The sequence below is a fragment of the Cyclopterus lumpus genome, chromosome 15 (genome assembly GCF_009769545.1).
Source record: "Cyclopterus lumpus isolate fCycLum1 chromosome 15, fCycLum1.pri, whole genome shotgun sequence".
Classification (NCBI taxonomy): Eukaryota; Metazoa; Chordata; class Actinopteri; order Perciformes; family Cyclopteridae; genus Cyclopterus; species Cyclopterus lumpus.
Window position 1 is genome coordinate 18,970,041 of NC_046980.1, and position 20,748 is coordinate 18,990,788.

General features: G+C 44.9%; 1 protein-coding gene across 1 annotated transcript in view; it reads left to right on the top strand.

Annotated features, from left to right (window-relative positions):
- The window catches only part of LOC117743862 (inositol polyphosphate-5-phosphatase A), a 132,500-nt gene that overhangs the window by 100,806 nt on the left and 10,946 nt on the right, over positions 1-20,748 (top strand). The window contains exons 10-12 of the mRNA XM_034551764.1: positions 6,577-6,672; positions 9,153-9,227; positions 15,370-15,443. Of these exons, the coding sequence (XP_034407655.1) occupies positions 6,577-6,672; positions 9,153-9,227; positions 15,370-15,443 (245 nt within the window). The remainder of the gene's footprint in view (positions 1-6,576; positions 6,673-9,152; positions 9,228-15,369; positions 15,444-20,748) is intronic.

The window sequence follows — 20,748 nt, forward strand, 5'->3', positions numbered from 1 at the left end:
AGAGTGGTGCTTTAAATTAATCAATGTTCTTTGTGCGGCGAGGTGGGTTTTTTGTGCCTCGCCATGGCCTTGTCCTCCCAGCGTGCTCCGAGAAGAGGGTGGCGTGTTGTCAACTGCTTTGGTAGCTCCAGTGAAAATATAGTGTCCCAATTAAGGCCGTCGACTGATTTTCTCGATTCATTAGTTGTTGGGTCTATGAAATGTCAGAAAGTCCAAGACAACGTCTAAAAGTTTGCTGTAATGGAGGAGTTAATATTCACATTTAAGGAGCTGGAATAAGAGAATTTAGATTTTCTTTTCTCAAACCGATTATCTTAAACGGTTGGCGGTTAATCAAATAGTTAACAATGAATGGATTCATCTTTGCAGCTCTAGCTATGACACAATCATGTCACTACTGATTGGATTTTTGCCTCGCCAGGTTGCATGTTTGTGGTGTTTGTAGTCTTGTTGGCGGTGCTCACCAAGCCCCAGCTGTCTTTTTTTAAAAAGAGGACAGAATTAGACTTTCATTCATTGTTTGGTCCTGATCTCTATCGGACGCCGGAGTAATGAACTTGACGGGCTCCGATTGGACCGCCACTAATCTCCGATCGCCGTTTGGGTCCTCAATACACTGTGATCGACTCGGCAGCGACAAATGACCTTGCTGCCTGTTTCCTTTAATTGATTCCCAGCCACAGCTGAGGTGGAATGAGGTAAATGCAATGAGTGTGCAGTGTTTCCTGGTGCCTGGGAAGTGTTTATGCTCCGCATTAATACCTCTCCCTTCAGCCGCGTTGGAACGTGCCCCGATGATTGCTTCGAGGCTGGATGGGAATGTGATTCCCCGTTAACAGGACAAATGCTTTTTTTAAGTGTTAAAAAGAAAATGTGAATGGCTGCAGCGCTATCCCTTCGCATCATAAATCCCCACCACCTCTTCTTTTCAGAAACACAACTAACATTCAAATGAATGCCACATTAACATTCAGCTATTGGGCAATTTAAGCATGCATGGCCTTGTTGGAGGGGTTCGGGAAGCCAGCGTGTTAAACAGTCTTGCGGACATCTGCCGCGGTTGGTTTCAAAATGCTGACTGAAAGTGGCAGGGGAGGTCTCTTCAGATTAAATCTCCTGTTAGGTTTTCTTTGTACAGGTGGCAGTAATGTGTCAAGAGCCCGGCCTGAGACAATGTCCTCCTCTTAGTGGGACTAATGCGCCTCAGGAGAAACCACCCTCCTTTTACTGCCGCCGCTTTACACAGAGACACAGTCACAATGAAGCATCTGGTGGCCTTTTTCCTGCGTAGAAGGCTGTTTTTTTTGTAGTTGTTGTTTTTTTTTGTCTCATCCATTGTGCCTGCTAGTGTGTGTGTGTGTGCGTGTGTGTGTGTGTGTGTGTGTGTGTGCCTGCGCAACCCCCCAGTAGTGGGAGGTCGCCGGGGTCAAAGTGATGAATTTTTATAGGCCTGTTCCCTGTGTTTCAGCCCTGTCCCTTTCTCTGTGCGCTGCACTGCCTCTCAAAGACAACCATGCAGGGCAATTTGTCCTGCGGGGCCCTGCAGAATGGGCCAGCAGGGAAGTTAAATACCAGGGGGGGACACACACACACACACACTCACACAAAACATACACATAAATTCAGTTTCACACACACACACACACACACACACACACACACACACACACACACACACACACACACCCCTCCGTCCTGTTGTCCTGAATGATTTGTGGCCTGTCCATTACCCATTCCGAGGGGACAAATGCCGCTTTCTGAAGGTAAAGGCCAGAATGGCAGCCCCTCAATGCGTGGCATTGTTTTTAGAGAAGTTTCCCAGATGTTCTGATGTGCAAGATAAATAGGGCACATTATCGCTACCTTGCACGCCCCTCTCACCTCTCCAAGCTCTTTTTTTGGGGTTCTTTTGCCGAGGGCGTGGCTGGTTGTGAGACCCCCCCTACGACATGCAGCCGCCGTCGTCAAAACCCATTGCCGTTGCCTCTCACGCAGCTCGGCGAGTTCATGGGAAGGGGCGAGGGGATTTGTGTGCGGGTTGCTTGACGTTTTTTTTTTTAAGGGTGACACAGGCCGGGTTTACCGGGGGCAATTGTTGACCAGTGGGTCACACACAGGCTAACTTCGCGAGGCGATAATGCGTCCACTCTCACCTCCTCCATGTTGAATGAGTGTGTGTCAATGATGAATCCACAGTGTTTGGAGGCATTAAATTAGCCAGCCACAGCAGAGAGGAGTGGATAACTCTGGCTTGCCTCCAGTCAGATCAGGCTGGGAGGGTCACGCCTGATTTACTGCCCCCCCCAACGTAATGGCTGGCAGGAAGGCAGGCGGCCGAGTGTGTTGTCGCCTGCCTCCTGTCGGTGCCTCTGCCCGTCTACCTCGAGCAATCACACATCCGGGGGTTGGGGTGTGATGTACGATTGGCGAACAGGGGACAGAAGTGATCAGAGCAGCGAGCAATCTGCGCTGAACCTGCCAACCCCCCGCTGGCACACCTTAGCTCGGCTGGCAGCGCTGAAAATAATGGCGCGATCTGACAATGCCACTGCCCCTGCTGACACAAAGGGACGCCCCTGTCCCCTGCCTATCGTAATGAAGAATGAATAGATAGCTCATTGTCCACTCGTCTCTCTCTCTCTCTCTCTCTCTCTGCTCACAGTCTCACTCTCTACCTAATTGGGGTTTAATCGCAGAGTTCTAAATGTACTTATTAGATTATTACATTGGTGCGATGACAATTTAGTGTGAATTATTGCATGGGTTTGGGGTGAGGGAGGTAGGACCATAAACCCCAGAAGAGTTGTCTATTGGCTGGCACCAGGGTGTGTCACATATTTCTGCGACTCGTTCACACTCGAGGATCTGATTACATTGAAAATACAAACAATCGAGACAACTACTAACAAGGCTAGTACCACACCTCACAAAGCAAATACATATACTGTATATGTAGTCAACAGTTAGATATGTCAAACATGATGTCAAATGTGTCTGGAGTTGCAATATATAGCCAATATCCAATTACACTATAATGATGTATGCTGTATAATACACTGGAAAAAGAGTTCATCAGTCAAGAAATACACTTTTAAAATGTATTATTTATGTATTTGATGTCTATATGTTTTTTCCTTTGTGCCATAGAGCTCCAGAAACACCTCCATAAGTGAACCTTCTTTGAATACTTTTTTATATTTATGACCTATGTTTAAAAGTTTATAGCTTAAGTTTTTTAAGTTGCTTTTAATAACCTTTTAAAAAACCTTTTGCTGTTTAGTTTTTAAGTCTGATATTTGTGCTTTTATGCTGCTTTCTTGCCTTTACGGACTCTCAGATAGGAGATTTTCAATCTCTAGAAATGAAGGTTTCTTAATGGGATTATTGACAATAGAAAAAATACTGAATAACGGCTGCCTTATTTTGCGCTCCTTTTCCAAGAAACAAGAATGTTAACAAGAATCATCTGGAAGTTTTATTGCTGTTATTCAATATTTTATTATCAGTGTAATTGAATGTTCTTTCCCTGTGGGTCCGTCCCATTAATCTGTTGACGTGTAAAACGCCCCTGTGTGCGATATGCTTTGTCACAAATGTCTCGGTGTTGCGTGCAGGTCTCTCAGTGTTTTAAGTTGGGCACAGCGGATTGCCTCCATCTGTTGGCGGACCCGGAGACAGAATGTGTGTGTGTGTGTCTTTGCTCTTTGAAGTGGGACAGATTGCTTTAACCTCTCTTCTAAGGAGAGCAGCTGAAATAGAGAGCTCCTTTTAAACAGCCGCTTCCTCCTTCGACAGTCATGAGATTATCCTCCATTGATGCACAAAGGCAGCGCCTTCCTCGGCAACCTCTCATCCCAGCCCCCCCTCCGGCCCCTGCCCTTCCACAAACACTCAGTGTTGACCTGTGACCCATAATGCAGAGATGTGATGCCAAGTCACTTCGCAGGATCAGTTGAAGGAGCCTAGAGGAGTGAAGACATCCCCACTGTCCCCAGGACCACAGCCGCATCTCCTGGCTGCTCCTTCCCATCGATCGGTTGCACTAAACACTAATTGTCATTGAATAAGGGGCCGATTGCAGCCAAATGAATCAGGATAATATCTTTCGGGTGGTCAGTGATAGCACGTCCGTGTGTAATGTGCTTCAGGGGCGGGAAAGGGGAAAGAGATCTGCACTCCTAAGTGACGGCATGGGGTTCTAATTATTTGTTGTGATTTGCAGATCTTATGACCGAGGCACGTGTGTGTGTGTGTGTGTGTGTGTGTGTGTGTGTGTGTGTGTGTGTGTGTGTGTGTGTGTGTGTGTGTGTGTGTGTGTGTGTGTGTGTGTGTGTGTGTGTGTGTGTGTGTGTGTGTGTGTGCGTGTGCATGTGCGTGCGTGCGTGCGTGCGTCGGATGAGGGGGATGTGTCTCACAAAGGACGACAGTAGGGGAGCTGTGATCAATCGGGTGCAATCAGCCAACACACTGATCGGTCAGTCAATGCGCTGATGAATGGATCAATCAGCCACATGTCGGCATCCAGCGCTATGCAACAATCTAGAGTCCGGCCCAGTAAATCCAAAGCTCTGGCCTGCACCAGCGGGGAAATGCTTGTCAACTTAAGCTGGCTTGAAATATAAATGGAAGGAAATGCCTATGTCCTGCTCTCGTCGAGTAAATATGAAACGCGTCTTGAATACATTTGTTGTCTTTGTCGCTCTCACCAAAAAAAAACATCTGCAGTGGGAATCATTAGTTTCCCCTGGAATCCAGATTAAAATTGTTCTGGGAAAAGATAATTTACCCCACAAGAAAAGGCAGCATTAGCTAATTGTCTTTTTTTCTTTTTTTTGTCTAATTGAGTTTCTTGCAGCAACACTCTTGGCACAAGTTATACGTTAACATGAATACCAAATCCGTGGTTCCATTATCTCTTTGATCTATGTAATCCCACTCTCCTCCAGGTAAAAACCTACATATGTATCTATGACTGTTGTCCAGTGGTGAGCAGGGTCGTCCTTCAATCAGAGGATCGGCTGTTCGATCCCCCGGCTCCGCTAGCCCATGTCAATTAGCCCCAAATTGCTTCCGTAGCTGTGCCTACAGTGTATGAATGTGTGTATGAATGTTAGTTGCTCCTGATGGGCAGGTGGAACCGTAGCCACTGCCATCAGTGTATGAATGGGTGAATTATGTCATGTAGTGTTAAAGCACTTTGAGTGGTCGGAAGACTAGAAAAGCGCCATACAAGTACAGGTCCATTTACCATATCTATCTGTTCACATCCCTTGTGCATGTCAACCACTGCAGATTGCAGGGATGACCGGGTTTTGATGCTGTTTTGATGCTTATTGCTTATGCAATTAAGTGGCGTGACCTTCTGTCCTCAGTATTAGCTGTCAAAGTGGCTAGGGAGTTCTGCTTGACTGATTTTAGGATTTGCAAAGCGGCCGACAGAAGGGGTGCTTGGAAGAATTACAAGACCCCGATGCTCTCAGAATCCCTAAACAATAAGGTCCATTTGAAAATGTTGTTTAGAAAATATATATATTTAAAACTCACATCCTTCAATTCACCGATCATAAAGGTTGTAGTTTTATATAAAATAAAATAAAGATAAGTGAATGAAATATAGTATTAAACAAAACAAAAAAAACAAAATTTGGTGCAGTTGGCACTAATCGGAGTTGACAAAAACTGTCTGCGATTGCCTTTGCTAGTTGTGGCTACAATGACTTTTTGACAGGGAAAGTATCTCTTGGCCTTCTCACCAGCTCCTTCTTTGGCCTATTCATCGCACAAAGCTGCTTAAGCGCACTTAAGCGCATTAGCATTTGGCTGCCAGGGGACCATATTGACCCTGCATTTGGATGGCCTAAATGAGTGAAAGATGGAGCGATTTGTTAGGGCTTTAGAAAGTTGCTTTTGGGGGGGGGGGGGGGGGGTGAAGGAATGGGTTGGAGGCACTAATGGGGAGGTTGGGGGGTGGAGGCTGCAGAGAGTTGTTCCACTTTCTCTCAGGGCACGGTGTTTGTTCTAATCAGGCGTGCCGTTTCTCTGTGGCCGAAGCCTGATTTGTGACATTTCAGTCTGAAGGGTCCCTTTTTGCTGCCCCGCTATATTGGCTTGACCCGATTATCTAATCTGTGCTTTGAATTTCAATCAGGTCACCCGATCTCCGCCGTGTGCTATGGGAACCGCTGGCTGAGGGATTACCTCATTCAACTGTCTTCAAACACAGATGGTCGAATGTTTAACTAATTGTTAAAATAGTCCACAAAAGGGAATTTAACCATGCACACAGTCCATGTGGTCAGTACATAGAGGAGGGACGGTGAACACCTCACTGTCCCTCCTCTCGTTCTTTAAAAATAAAATAAATTCAATGCGGAGCATTGCAGTGTATGGTGTTGGTCTCTACTTCTACAACGAGTGTACAAAGTCTGAACATGTGGGTAACATAGTAAAAGAAATACAAATAAAGTGTTTTCTATGCTAACAATCTTTGTGTATCCCGAACAGCATTTGCCCTTTACCTTTTTTTCTTCTTTGCATCTGTCTGATCACTCACTCTCCTCCTCCTTTCGCCTCCAGAGTCTCTGCTCCACTGCCGCCATGCAGACAGTCAGAGCCGCCGACACCAATGAAGTCGACAAGCTAATATTCCGAGAGAGTGACAATGACCGAAAGGTGAGCTATAAGTCATTAAAGGAGAATACCATTTAAATGTATTGTTATTTCCGTGGCCTAGTAAAGGCCAATTGTTATGTGAGCATGTGCTCACAGAAAACAGGGGAGGTATGTCTCAAACTTGTGATGTCATTGGATGTTGAGTCTAGCGCTGCTCATTTGACAGTGAATGTGATATTCTTAGTTGTACAGAAAATGTACCCATATTTGTCATCTATAACATCTCTCCTACTTCATTAATTGTCCACAATTTATACTTGATGACATCATTATTTTCTAGTTTTTGGGGATTTAGGAGAAGGTTGTTCATGGTTACTCATGTTTGGACTGTCTTAAGACAGTGGTCGCCAACCCGTCGATCGCGATCTACCGGTCGATCTCGGAGACGTTCCCTGTCGCTCTCCAAAATAAAATGAAAATAAATTCAGAAATGCATTGTACCTCATTCTCGGACATTTTCTGAAGTGTCTTCTGAAATGTTTTCTTACGGACTTCGGAAAAGATCTCTGATCGCCTGATTCATGAACGCCTGAAAATGTGTTCTTACACAGTGGAAGTGTTCTCAGCTGCGCTCCCCGGAACGAGGGGAACGTAGTCCGCTGTGGTGCTACAGGTAGGGCGCAGGGAGACATGCAGAAAGACCTTTATTGAGAACTTCACATATTACAAAATTACAGAGCACACGGACAAAAAACCAAGTCATTAATAAATACATGGCGAAATGCCTGTACCTTTACATAAATGTTTACGTTACGCCGTTAACAGGTTACGCCTGCCCATGCGCAACGGCCAAGATTCTTGGCAACTGGCAAGGTCCTACCTCCATGAGATTGGCTTTTCTGCTGTTACCCTTCAAAACAAAAGCTCAACATTGAGCATGAATTGAGAGTGGCCGTATCAAGCCTACAACCCCGTTTTAAAAAGATTTGTAGTGGAAAGCAGCTCATTGCAGCCACTAATGCTGATAAAACATGATGGCTCACAGATATCTGTACTAATTTTCTTTTGCACAGGTTGCACAATATGCAATGTTTTAAGATTCAGTGTAAAACTCAGTAAAAGTCTTTATTTCCAAATATTTGAACTTGTTTTGTTTAGTTCTTTAGAGGTTGCACTTTATTGTTATTGTCTTCTAAGAAAAACTTTCATGAATATCCCGAAAACTGCGTAAGTGGAGTTCAGAAAATCACCAAATCAAAATCCAGGAGCCGGCTCACAGACTGCCTCAGACTGGCTGTCTGTGCTTATGAGCCCAACTACAAGGCACTCACAGACAGTGTTCAGTCACAGACTGACTGGAGTCACATGACTTCTGATGGCATTGTGATGGGACACAGAGCTGAACTGAACTTACGTTAGTAACTGACTGAGAATTGTGTCAGTGTTGTGTTGTAGCTTCAGTTGATAAATACAACATTAATATTGGTAGTTCATCCAGCCTGCTCATTGCAAATGTGTTTTTACTTGTTCATATTGTGTGCGGTTAACAAATAATTAACTTCTTATGTTGCACTGAAATTAAGTCATTTAGTGTGTTCTTGGTCACATCAATTTGAAAGTGTTTGATTTCATTCAATCACAATGAGGCCAAATAAAAAGCCTCAAGTTGTAAGTACAGTCTGGACAGTGTTTTACTCTCAATGCCTCAATAGGTAGATCTTGCCTGTCACCAAGGCAGAGGTCAGGGATCTTGGGCTTAAAAAGGTTGGTGACCACTGGTCTAAGACAATAGGAATATAATGTGTGACATCACTGACTTGTCATAATGGCATTTCAATTAAACATTTGTGACTGCATTCAAACCACATTGTCATCCCGACACCTTTTTGTCAAACTTTAATAAAAAAATTCATCTGGGTGGAATAAGCTGAGGTAGCGACCACGCACATGGTTAGCTGTCAAACTCATTAGCAAGCAGGGAAACATGCTAGCGCTAGTCAGTCACAACAGCTCTCAGAGCTTCTCTATATTTTCTCTGTACTCTGTCATAAAAAAAAAATATTTGAACCAACGCAGTTTATTCTCTTATTTAACTTTGGAGCGCTAAATAAAACCCCTAATGAGCTATGGCAGCTTCATATTGGTCAGTGGTAAGAAGGTGCGCATCAGAGTTATGTGAAAGATTTGCATGCCACCGATTGTGGCGATTCCATCGAAGTTTATTGATTGGGCTGTAGAATTCCTTCCTTTCCCCTGCAGGAATACAATGATGCTGCATGTTGGGGAGGGAAAATTGCACTTGCAATTAAACCCTCAAATAGTAATTATTTTTATCCTTCTATATTTGTCATACACCTCAACCTAAGTTATTATAGGCTGTGTTAACATGCATTGTAAAGTGATGCCTCAGTGAGACACGTGTAGAACTACCAGCGCTGTCCGCCGCTGCAGCACACGGCTGTTCATTAGCGCTCTAATTACAAAAGTGCATTAGCATTTGTATTAATCAGAGCGCTGTTTCTCTCTCGCCAACAATTCAGGTTGTTCTTCAACTTGAAAAGAAGCTTTTTAATTATGTCTACCAGGACGTTTTCCGGGAAAACAATGGGACCTCGGTAAGTCACCCCCTTCACTTCCTAACCCTTTATATATCAATCTGCTCTCCCATTTCTCCACTTCCAGTTGTTTATTATAATATTATATTTTAATTCAGTTCATCAGCTGTGTAGATGTTCTTTATCAAATGTATACTGACTACAGCTGCCATTAACTACTTTTCAAATTGATTATCTGGGTGAGGGGCAGAGCACAAAGGAATGGAAGTCAAAAGTTTAATCGCAGCTACAGAATTTGATTAGAATGCTTTTCATATTTAGATAGCCGGTATAGAAAGGGAAGCACACACACACACACACACACTTTTTGATATGTCCTTATGTTTGCATGCTACTGTCTTAGTCAATGAGTATTTTTGTCTGCGAAGGCTTAAACCTAACTGATGCTCTTTTCCAGCATTGCTCTGCTTCATGCCTGTGTTCTGAATGCAGCCTCCTGTAGGCAAAACATTTTTTATTTACTCCACTACTTCTCCCTCCTCCCGTTTGATTGAATTTGCATAGGGAAATTCACCTCCTTCCAATCCAATGTCCAATCACTGTTGACAGTAAAAGTTGTAAATCGAAGCAATAATTTCCATCAACGAGATTCACCGTGGACTCTGAGTGGACATCCACATTAAAAGGTGGGGAACTGTCCCTTTTTAAGACGATGGCAAGTTCCCTGCACTGTAACACAATGTCCCACAATAACTGTGTTCTGTATGAGTTTTTCCTGCACTGCGCTGAAGTTACACAAAGCTTACCCAGAATCCAGCGCAGCGATGTGGGTTTAGGGACGATTGGACGCACAACTTCATCTGTGTGAACAAGTCTGTCTGTTTGACCTACAAATCGGAAACCAGGTTTTTTTCGAGGGAGAAATAATCCTTAAACACGTGTCATGAATACATGTTATCGTGTGAACATTTTTCTTGAATGAAGAGCATCTAAACAGCAGGACAGGACATCGGTCAGCTATTTAGACAAATATGTCATTTCAATCAGGAGAGACCAGTCAGATAAAGAAAGAATAATGTTTATTGTTAACAGATGATATGTGATGATAAAGTCTCAGAGTCTTTGGATTTGTAATTGAGGGCCATCTGCCCCGATCAGCAACAAGATAGATCCCCCCATGGAGTCCAGACCTGGTGTTGGCTGATGAGGCTGATAGAATGATGACTTGATGAAGCTGATGGATCTGATGAAGACTGGGCGGAGATGGGGAGGTGGAAGGATGCATAACAGCAACATGAATGAACTGAAGGTAGAGAGACAGTCATATTTAAAAGAAACAGCAGCAAGATGAGAGGATAACCATGTAATTGTTTCGTTGGATAGAGGAGACCAGCTGATCTAAACAGCTGGTGTCATGATTGACAGCCCCAAACAATGACAGCAAGTGAATAATGAGTGAGCATGCGTGAGAAGTGAATGAGAAATAAATGACGGGCATGCAAGGTCTTCTGACCTAGCTTCATTTGATGTTGGACAGGGGAGAATCATTGAATCTGATCAGCAGAAATGTGCAGGAAGTGTAGCCGTAAGAGACTGAGCCCCCCCACCACCACCCCCTCCCCCTTTTCCAACTGACAAGATGGATGACATAAAGGGGGCATCAGAGATAATATGATGGTCATGGTCTAGTTAAACACACCATGTTATGATCCTTATAAAACAAACTACCTTTCCAAAAGGATAAATGTCCCTCCTCACACTCCTCCACTGGGGAAAAGGGGGGGGGGGGGGAGAGAAAAAAAATCCATTGCATCCTTCATCAACTGCAAGACTTGTACCGGCTTGACAGGAATTTAATTCGAGGCAGCTCTTGAAAATAATTATTGTATTTTGAGAGGAGTAATCATTGGCCGGGACATGATTGAATGTGTCCATGCCTATTGACTTTTGCTATGATTAATAGGTTTGTTTAGTCGATATTCCCATCGAAATTGTATAATTAATTATCCTCGGCGCTGTCACGGCGGGACGATGGAGAGCCCTGATGAGTATTTTGGAAGATTACATTTTCCAGGTGCTCATGGTGCAAAGGGGCACCGCGGGGCCTTGCTTCGGTGGAGAGATGAGAGGGGTGTGTGTGTCTGTGTGTGTGCGTGCTATGCTGTACGTCTGTAGATCTGCAGCGTTCCTTTCCTCTCCTGCAGCACACCCCCGCCGGGGGGTGGGGGTGGGGGGGCTCTCCATCGATTTTGTTTCAGTATCTCTTTATTGTGACTTTATCAGTGTGGTGTCTGCCGATGGGGGGCAGCAGGAGAAGGAGGGTGCATTTGTGTACTGGCTGTAGCAAGTGATGAACCTTTCCTGTCTGGCCTGCCTCTCCTTGTCATGCTGGCAGTGTAGTCCTCAGCATTACTCAAAAGCCCCGGAGACGACATAGAAGAATAAAGAACAAATGCCGCTCCAGCATTTTTCTCCCTGTCAAATCTCCTACAGAAGCCATTCTGAATGAAATGGGCCCTTATAGGATTTATATAAACTGATGCTGTATAGCGCCCGTTGGTTGTCTCTTTCTCTTCTTTTTTTTGTCCGCCTCTCTTTGGAATGGTCCAGAAAGTGTTGACTGCTTACTTAGCCCTCTCAGAATAGATAGCATACACGAGCCGGAGGCTTTGAGCTCTGTTTATACTCGCGCTTGGCACCGTGGCGTGAGCCTCCGCAGATGGCGAGCAAGCTCCAAGGAGGCACGGCTTGATGCTCTGCTCGTTGCGGTATTCTCCGACTCGCCGGAGGGCGTGCAAGCAAACTGTACCGCGAAGAAGCAAGAAGACGACAAGTGCAACCGGTAAAATGGCATAAATCAACCTCCATAATGCTGAAGAGGGATTGTAGTTATCTGTAAACTCATGTCTCATATTCATTGACTACTTTATGGCATATGTACAAGCCCTGAAAAGAAAGAAATCAAGTATTCTATGTGTGGCCGTAGTTTTATAATTTTCTGGCGCACGCGCACCTCATGTCGGCTTCACTGCGAAGGCTATAATCTATGCTTTATTTACTGTTATCTATTCAAATTGTATTTTTTTTACAAGCATGACATAGGGGTGAAGAAAGCCCAAATTGTGTTCTTATTGTGGAATAATTTCTCAATGTCCTTCCTCTTCATAGTTCAGAGTTGCAGTGCACTGTAGTGTTGTTTTGTGTTTGGGGTGGTCCCTCTCAACACCAATCAGCCCACCACCCCCTCCCGGCAGTGACAGTTTATCGCTTTTTCCTCACAAAATAATGAAGATCCCATAAAAAGAAGGAAAAATATGGCCCCCTGCAATGAAAGCCAAGTGCGCAGTGTAAAAATCAAATTAAATGACCTTTCACCCCAACATTTATTGATGGGTTTTAATGGCAGCAGGTGTTGTCACAGGGGATATTTGACAATGCGTAAATCAAAGCACAATTACAGGTGGTGGATAAACCGCCATCACAGAGAGAGGAACAGTTGGGGGGGGGGGGTTGCATAGCCCTCAGATTTTTTTTTCAAATCTCCTCAACTTCCTGCCGCTTAGCTATCACTGCCACTCTGATTTAAGAGCGCGTCTATCGTCCAACCAAAGTCAGAAATTTGAGTCAATGACAGGGTAGTTTTTATCCAGACACTCCTTCATCTTTTTCCCTCTGTGATATTGCTGGGCCACCTCCACAACTCCCAAGGTCATTTCTGGTTGACAAACTACTCCTGGCGTTATAATGTCATGAGGCCTTGAACCAATAGGACCACTGACCTGGCAGAGCAGCAGAGCATTATGCTTAATTGACCTGGGATGAAATGTGGTGTGAAATGCGTTGCTTCGGGTTTTTGTTTTTATTCACTTGAATGAATGACTTGTCATTCACTTAAGGCACACTGCGTAGATACACAGAGCCATATGTTGCTCATCCCGTTTAAACTGTCACACTCAGTTGATTTACCTCAACAGGTTTCATGTGTGTAGAAAATAGTCAATTATTAATTTGAGCATTCACCGTTATACCAGTTTGAGCATTTATACTCTTACGCTGGGTCCAGAATACACAATATTAGCCCAGTTATAGCCCGACCCCATAGAATGTTATGTTAATAAGAAGTAAATAATGAATTACCGGGACATCACCCATTGGTTTGTGGACTGCTGTTTGAAGCCTACGGTTTGGCATTTTGGTAAGTACAACCAAATGCTGAATGCTGAAGACATCCTAAGACGACTGAAAAGATTGCAATTAATTTTCATCAACCGTCGGAGCTTGCTGGGTTGTATTGGGAAGGACAATGCAACTGAAACACCCCCCGACATCCCGACAACAAACTAAGAACCTTGTTTTCCATCAAAGTTCAAGGAGAACTGGTGAGGAAAAAACACAGCACAAAATGTTTTGCACTATTCGACCGTAGCAATCTTTTAGCACAAAATCATGTACCTAGCCACCAAGTGTATATTTAGCATCACTTTACGGGGTTCTTGTTTCGAAAGGAATATGTTTAAAACAATGACAAATCAGCCAGAGACAGCGTTTTCACCCAACCCATGAAGCTGACTGTTTGCTAATAAATTCCACTGTCTTCCTTCATCTTAAATCAGAAATAGAAAGTTTCATTTTCACAAAGAATTATCAGATACCTCTAAATAATGGGTATTGCTATTAACCTCCATTGTCAGTCAGGCTGCAACACGCACACACACACACGCACACATACGTGCTAGAGGAAGGTGTCAGCGGGTGGATGGCGAGGTGGGGTGTACAGTGGAGCGTGGGGTTGCATCTCCTGCTCAGTCATCCCTCATCCACAGTGTGTGAGTCTCTCCTGTGACCCCGGCACTGTGAGTTTGATGAATGCAGCACATCTGCCCTCCTGAACCGCCGAGACTCCGTCTGGGAGGCCCCTCTGCCTGCAAGTAATGGCCACTGTTCTACACCACTGACACGTAATCACACACACACACACACACACACACGGACTTTGGCTTATTTTATTTTTATACATGTGCACTCAACAAGACAAACAATCCATACGCGGTCATACATGCACAAATATATGTCAGTGTAGATGGAAGACTGTATTTACCTTCTGCTGATATAACATCCCTCCTCCTGTGTCTCCACTTTGTGAGGACGTCCTTTCGAGTAGCCCCCGACATGATATTTCATCATGTAGCCATCAGCACATCTCCACGTGTAATACACCAATGTAATGTCATTAACGTCGAGCTGCATGTACAGCCGCTGTCACACTCGCGCCGTCTAGGATGAGGTCTTCATCGGGCCGCAATTGTCGCTGGGTGTTTGAAACGTGTACAATAGCCCAATTTACCACAGAACAAACGTGTCCCGGCTTCATCTCGGTGTCTTCCTGTCTGAAAGGAAGAGGGGGGAGGTCCTCCGGGGTAGCCTGGAAACGTCGCCGTCACGTCTCTCAGTGAGGCAGCCATGCAGGTGCCCAGGCTACCTCTTCATCTCCGAGATAATTAATGTGTACAAGGAGCCGCTAATTGCACTTTTCACTAATGATTTATGGGCTTTGTGAGATGGGGGGAATCGGGGGACATGTGTGTGTACACTCTGGTGAGTGAGTACAGCTGGGTTAGCAGACATGATTGATGAAGAGTGTGCGGATGCACTGTCAGTGTGGCGAGGTAGACCCCCAGTAGGACAGTGCGAGCGAGTGACACACACACACACACCCACATACACACACACACACATGACTGGTCAACTGCTGTCGATTTTTGCAAGCTTGGGGGAACACAGAGATAACTAAATGATATCTACTCCCATAAACTCTCATTTGGTTTATTCTTATCCACCCCTCATGATGAAGGAAGAATACTGACTTCTACGTCCAGTAAATAGCAGAAATCTCAAATTAACTGTTGGAATGGGAAGAGGCTTTGCATCATCCTTGAATTGTCTCGGAATGTGTCCGTTTGTTGGGGGAAATCCTACTTATCTTCCAAGGGACAAATATAAAGTTTGAAGCCTAAATAAACACCATTCAGACCATATTCGTGTTGGCAAAGCTGCTCAGCAGGACCTATAGCCGCTCGGAGGCCCACAGTGGAAAGCTTTAAGAAATGGATGTGTGAATGTAAAAAAGGGCAAAGCTGAAAGAGTATTCAGGCTTTTGTTGACTTTCCCCTTAATGCTTCTTTTTTTTTTTTTCTTGCCATAGCTTTTACAGTACGACAAAGAGCTGTCAGTGTTCAAAGATCGGCTGCATGAACTGGAGATCTCCTTCCCACCCAGGTATGGAGCTATTTTACATCCCACACTCACACACTAATGCCTAAATCATTCCTTTCTGATTTATGCTACTGTCTGAGCTTTCATTTCAATGAAATCTGGTCCTTACGTATTTTTCAGCTGCTCTAGCAGCGTCTTACTATGGCAATTTTATTGTCCCCATACGATGAATCCTACTGAAATGGTGTCCCTAACTTTTTTATTTAGATGAGTGTCACAACATCTTCATGCAGTTTGATGCAGACATTCATGACTTTTACATTTGTTGGTGATCTCCGGATCTAGTCATGTGGTTTTCTATTACAATGAGCGATGTGGCCCTCTTAGGGCTCTATAAGGGCGGTTTAATAGCACAGCGGCAAGTGCAAAGCGGCAAGTCTTGGGGTGCACGGGCGTCTCCAAGTGCACCTGCTGTATTGGTTCATGCTCCTACAGCAGCACAAAGTGCAAAAGGGTCAGGTAAAGTTGAATATATAGATCAGCGAGTTATCCTTCTCTAAGTGAGACATGTTTCTGAGATGTCTGTTCTCATGTATCATGTGTCATTTCTACCATTGTGTGTGTGTCTATATACAGATATATACAACACATTTTTAAAAGTAATTATTAGCTTTCTAATGGTTTATTAAGCCTAAAAATACTTAATCCTTCAGTTTATTCGTAACCTTTCAAAATCACAAAATTCAGAGATGTTTATTATGAGTTTCCCACCGCAGGGTACAATCACTTGTTGGTAAATGCAGTGACTACACTGACCATATGGACTCATTATTACAGTTTTTCTCGATTGCTAAGACACAATTCCTGGAACAACTCACCATTTTTTCAAATCTTCACACACAATTTTAAAAACTCACACCCAACAGTCCAAACATCTAACTTCTGGGTCCCAATCAGTCTTTACCCTCAGACAATACACACAAGCTGTCAAAACACAGACTACATTATTGTTTGTTACACACAGGAGGGATTAATTCAACAGCACTTCCAGATTAAGCACATATACAGGTTCATCAGCATCGGCATCAATATCAGCATGATCTTGTCTCAGGTCAGGGTCAGGCCATAGTATTTCATCAGAAATTACTTGTCTTTGCTGTCCTCTGCCTCTGCCTCTCCCTATCCATCTCCATCTCCCTCTTCCTCTTCCTCTTCCTTTCTCTTGTCTCTCAACCTCTGCATGGTTGGGATCCATTGTTCCAAAGGACATGAGCATGCCTCTAAGCTCTATTTATTGACCCCCAATTCTGATTGGTGTGTTAACAATTTTCAGCCTGAGTGTTTTCACCTTGAGAAGGGTGTGGTCTCTGAGTTTATGTTATGATAACTTGAGTTAATTATATTGAGAGCATGTGTGGACACAGGTGAATTGTGTTTTTGGTTATGGGAAATGTGTGTGTGCTTCTGGGAATGACGAAAAGGTTTGGGTGTTTGTGCTACAGGAACCAGGTTTTGTGTTTTAGCAATCGAGAAAAACTCTAATATGTGATGGCAGAAGCAGTCAATCACCCCCTTATTGTCCAAAATGGTTTTATGTAAACCGTTGGACCCATGTTTGACGGGTATCAGTTGTTGAGTATGATTGGAAATGGTACCAATCCTGCCCCATGCGTATGTTTTTGTGTGTGTGTGTGTGTGTGTGTGTGTGTGTGTGTGTGTGTGTGTGTGTGTGTGTGTGTGTGTGTGTGTGTGTGTGTGTGTGTGTGTGTGTGTGTGTGTGTGTGTGTGTGTGTGTGTGTGTGTGTGTGTGTGTGTGTGTGTGTGTGTGTGTGTGTGTGTGTGTGTGTGTGTGTGTGTGTGTGTGTGTGTGTGTGTGACGCTGTGCTCTGGACGGCATTGATATTCCGTTTCAGTGGCACTTGGGGGAGACCGGAGCGGGGTGGTCTCCTCTCCTCTTCCTCAAACAAATGCATTCGCAATTAGCCTTTTCAAGGGAGAGGGAGGGCAAACACGCGGCCGGCGTGGAAATATGTTTCGAGAGCGGAGCGTTAATGGCGCTTGACCTTTGCCGCCGGTTGTGACTCAATCAGTGCAGATAATGAAACGCTGTAATCAAACAATAATTACTTGATAAACTGCTCTAGTGGCAGGCGGCGGGGGATTTTAGTGTGAGTGTGTGTGCGATACATAGAGCTATCAGACCGTGTGTGTGTGGCTTTCAGCGTAAGGTTTGTGTGTGTGTGTGCATATGTGTGTGAAACGAGTGTGAGATCTCCAGACTGTGTGTGTGTGTGTGTGTGTGAGAGAGAGAGAGCGCGAGAGAGAGAGAGAGTGCATGTGTCAAGGTTCTGCCAGTCGCTGTTTTTTAAATGACTCTGTATCTTAATCAGGGACCCCATTTACATCACTTTGCATAAGTGACAGGTGGATTTATTGTTCTTTTACACCGGCTGACTTTTGCACCTATCCATATAATACTGAATCATCCCTCCGCGGGGAGGAATGAATGTGCCGCCGCTGAAGAATACAAATGATTTCCACACACTTGAGGTGATGATGAATCAAACAGATGAAAACCCCGGGAGCAGCATATGAAATTTGATTTGATCTACTCTGCGCGCGACAAGCCACATCATTGTCATGCTTGTAATGGGTAGCAGTAGCCTAGTTAAACTTAAACAACCCCCTTCCTCCCACTTCATGCACACACCACACACACACACACACACACACACACACACACACACACACACATACACACACACATCCTAGTACCCCTCCCCCCTGTCAGGTCTGCCTTGTGCTCCTTGAGCAATCAAGCCTCAACGATTGTTCTCCATCATATAGCCTGCTCCGGACCAGCCCCTCGCCATCTGTGAGGATATTGCTCTTTTTTTTCCCTTCTTTTTAAAAATTTTTTATGCAAGCCGACCGGAGCACACCATCTGACACACACACACACACACTCTCATGCGCGCACACGGCTCACTTTTGTTGAAATCTATAAATCAATACGATTCACAAACATTTAATCTGCGAATTAATTCCGTCCGTCTTCTCGGCGGTGAATGAGAAGTTGTCACGAAATGAGACACGCTGTTAATGTTGAACAAAGGGCTGGATCACACAAAGTGACTGATACACGGAGAAATTTGTATCGCCAGCTTTCTATTTTTTTTTTTTTACAACGTTACTACAGCTGAAGCATCCCTGGCCAGCAGCTCCCATTCTTTTCTTTTTTTGGAATGGATATACATCTCTGTCGCGACAAGTATACACACAAATTCTTCCCCCTCGCTGCAAGCCGTAAAAATGCACATCGCTTCACTTTTTAAAAAGCCGTCTGTCAAAGTTGGCCCTGACAAGTCTTAAGTGCTTGGGCACCGGGGTGAGGAATTTGCCCGGGCCTTGTCACAGTTGGACCTGGAGCCAGTCGGCCGCTGCACTCATACACAGGAGCCCATGTTTCGCTTCTGGTTTCCTCTACCGGTGTGCTGGGAGAGAACAGATGAGCCCATTAATTAGAAACCCAGCGTTTGTTCAGACACAGTTTCTTCTGTGTTTAATCCATTGTACTGCAGCAAACTATCCGGTCATTATCTTTACATAGGTTGCCTGCTGCATGGGCCGTTTGACTGAAGATAATGGTAAGTTTTATTATACAGTACATTATGGTACTTTTGATTTCATATTTGAAATGGCATAACTAAGGTAATGTCCCCTAAAACATACTATGGCAGCATTAACTTATTCATGTATTGTGATTGATTTAGGGGAAAGCTTTTAGTATTCCTCTGATCTGATTTCTTTGCCATTCTTTTTTGCGCAAGATCGATGCAAAAATTGAATCGGGACCCTGGCTTCGGGAGGAAATGCAGTGGACAATGAGGGAGCAGTGGAAGAATGTATTCTGCCGGTAACCTGGTTACCGAAAATGGGCTTTGAGGGAGATTTTGAGTGACATCAGAGCAGCGGTACAACTCCATCGATGGGCAAATCATGAGTGATTTCAGAGCGAGGAAATGGTGTGGAACATCATGCGACGTTCGCTGGATGAAAGATGGGGAAAGTCGGGACTAGAGAAGATGTCCCGTGGGTCTGTTTGTAAAGTGGGAGGGACGAGACATGGTAAAAATACATACAGCACAAAACATGTGGATACTGGCGAGGTACAGCATGGAAATATAGAATTGTTGGCCAGTCAAAGAAACATGGGCACAGAATGGCGGGTGACAGCGTTCATGTGCCGTTCTTACGGCCAAGGTCAGATGCCGTCTTAAGATTTACGCCGCCTGATTCATTTATGGATCCGTAAACAGCAACCCAAGCGATGACATGGTAACGTGAGAAACATGGCTAATAAGCTGTCACCTTACTAATTTGACCTGTTCAAATTCTGGAATTTGCAAAGCTCGGCCGATTGGGAAGGTGCTCCAAGCAACAGCGTGGCTCCAGTGCTTCGTATCTGTGTTTGTCAAGTCTAGACACCAGGCAGAGCGTGGTTCCCGGGGTCGGGAGGTGAGGCCAGCGAGGTGGTAGAAACCGATAAACAGTCATGTCTCCACTGTCTTGGGAAGCATTCTGCAACCAGCATTGGCACGTCAGCGTACATTTCCCCCCAAAAAATCTGCTAGACAAGCCAAAACATAAATGAGCAGCCTGCTGGAAGAAAAGCTCCAGCATTCGCAGCTTCATGACGAGGAGGGGGGGGTTCAAAAAGCTGCTGCCAGGCAGAATGACTTCGCCCTTCAGCTTAGAGAGAAATTCTGGTCAAGTGACACGGAGTGGCTCCCCGCCAGCTCTTCAATAACCGCTAATAAGTACATACGAGAGAATCGTCAGGGGAGAAATTCCTCGAGGCTCATAGGAAGCGCTCGCACAGATGGCTCTCCCGCACACAAGGGGTGGCCTTTGTTCCCCGCGAACAACGCTCTTCCCACAACACGCCTGGCCTCTGAAGGCCCCGTTGCGAGTGATGTCACCCTGTGCGCTTGTGTGTTTCCACTGTGTATACGTTAGTCCTATATCATCTCCCACATGAACAGGCCTCTTGTTCTCTGCTCCGCGCGTGGCCCCCGCTCAAGGAGCACCGCTCAAACGTCAAGCGCTCGCTCAAAGCGCTGCGTCCGAGCCTCTCCGAGAGTGGGGGGCCGAGTGCGACCGCGGGATTTTGGCGCTCGATCTACTCAACGGGGACATTGTTTTACAGCCCATCAGCGCATCCATCATTCTAACTGCTGGAGAGCCCGTGAAAATGATGAGGGGCCATTGTTGACGCTAATCGCCGAAGACGGTCCACTGTTGTGTGTCATCGCCTCTCGTCTTGCCACTAAAAGAGGGGGGGGGGGGCTTTGTTAGAGAGGAGAGG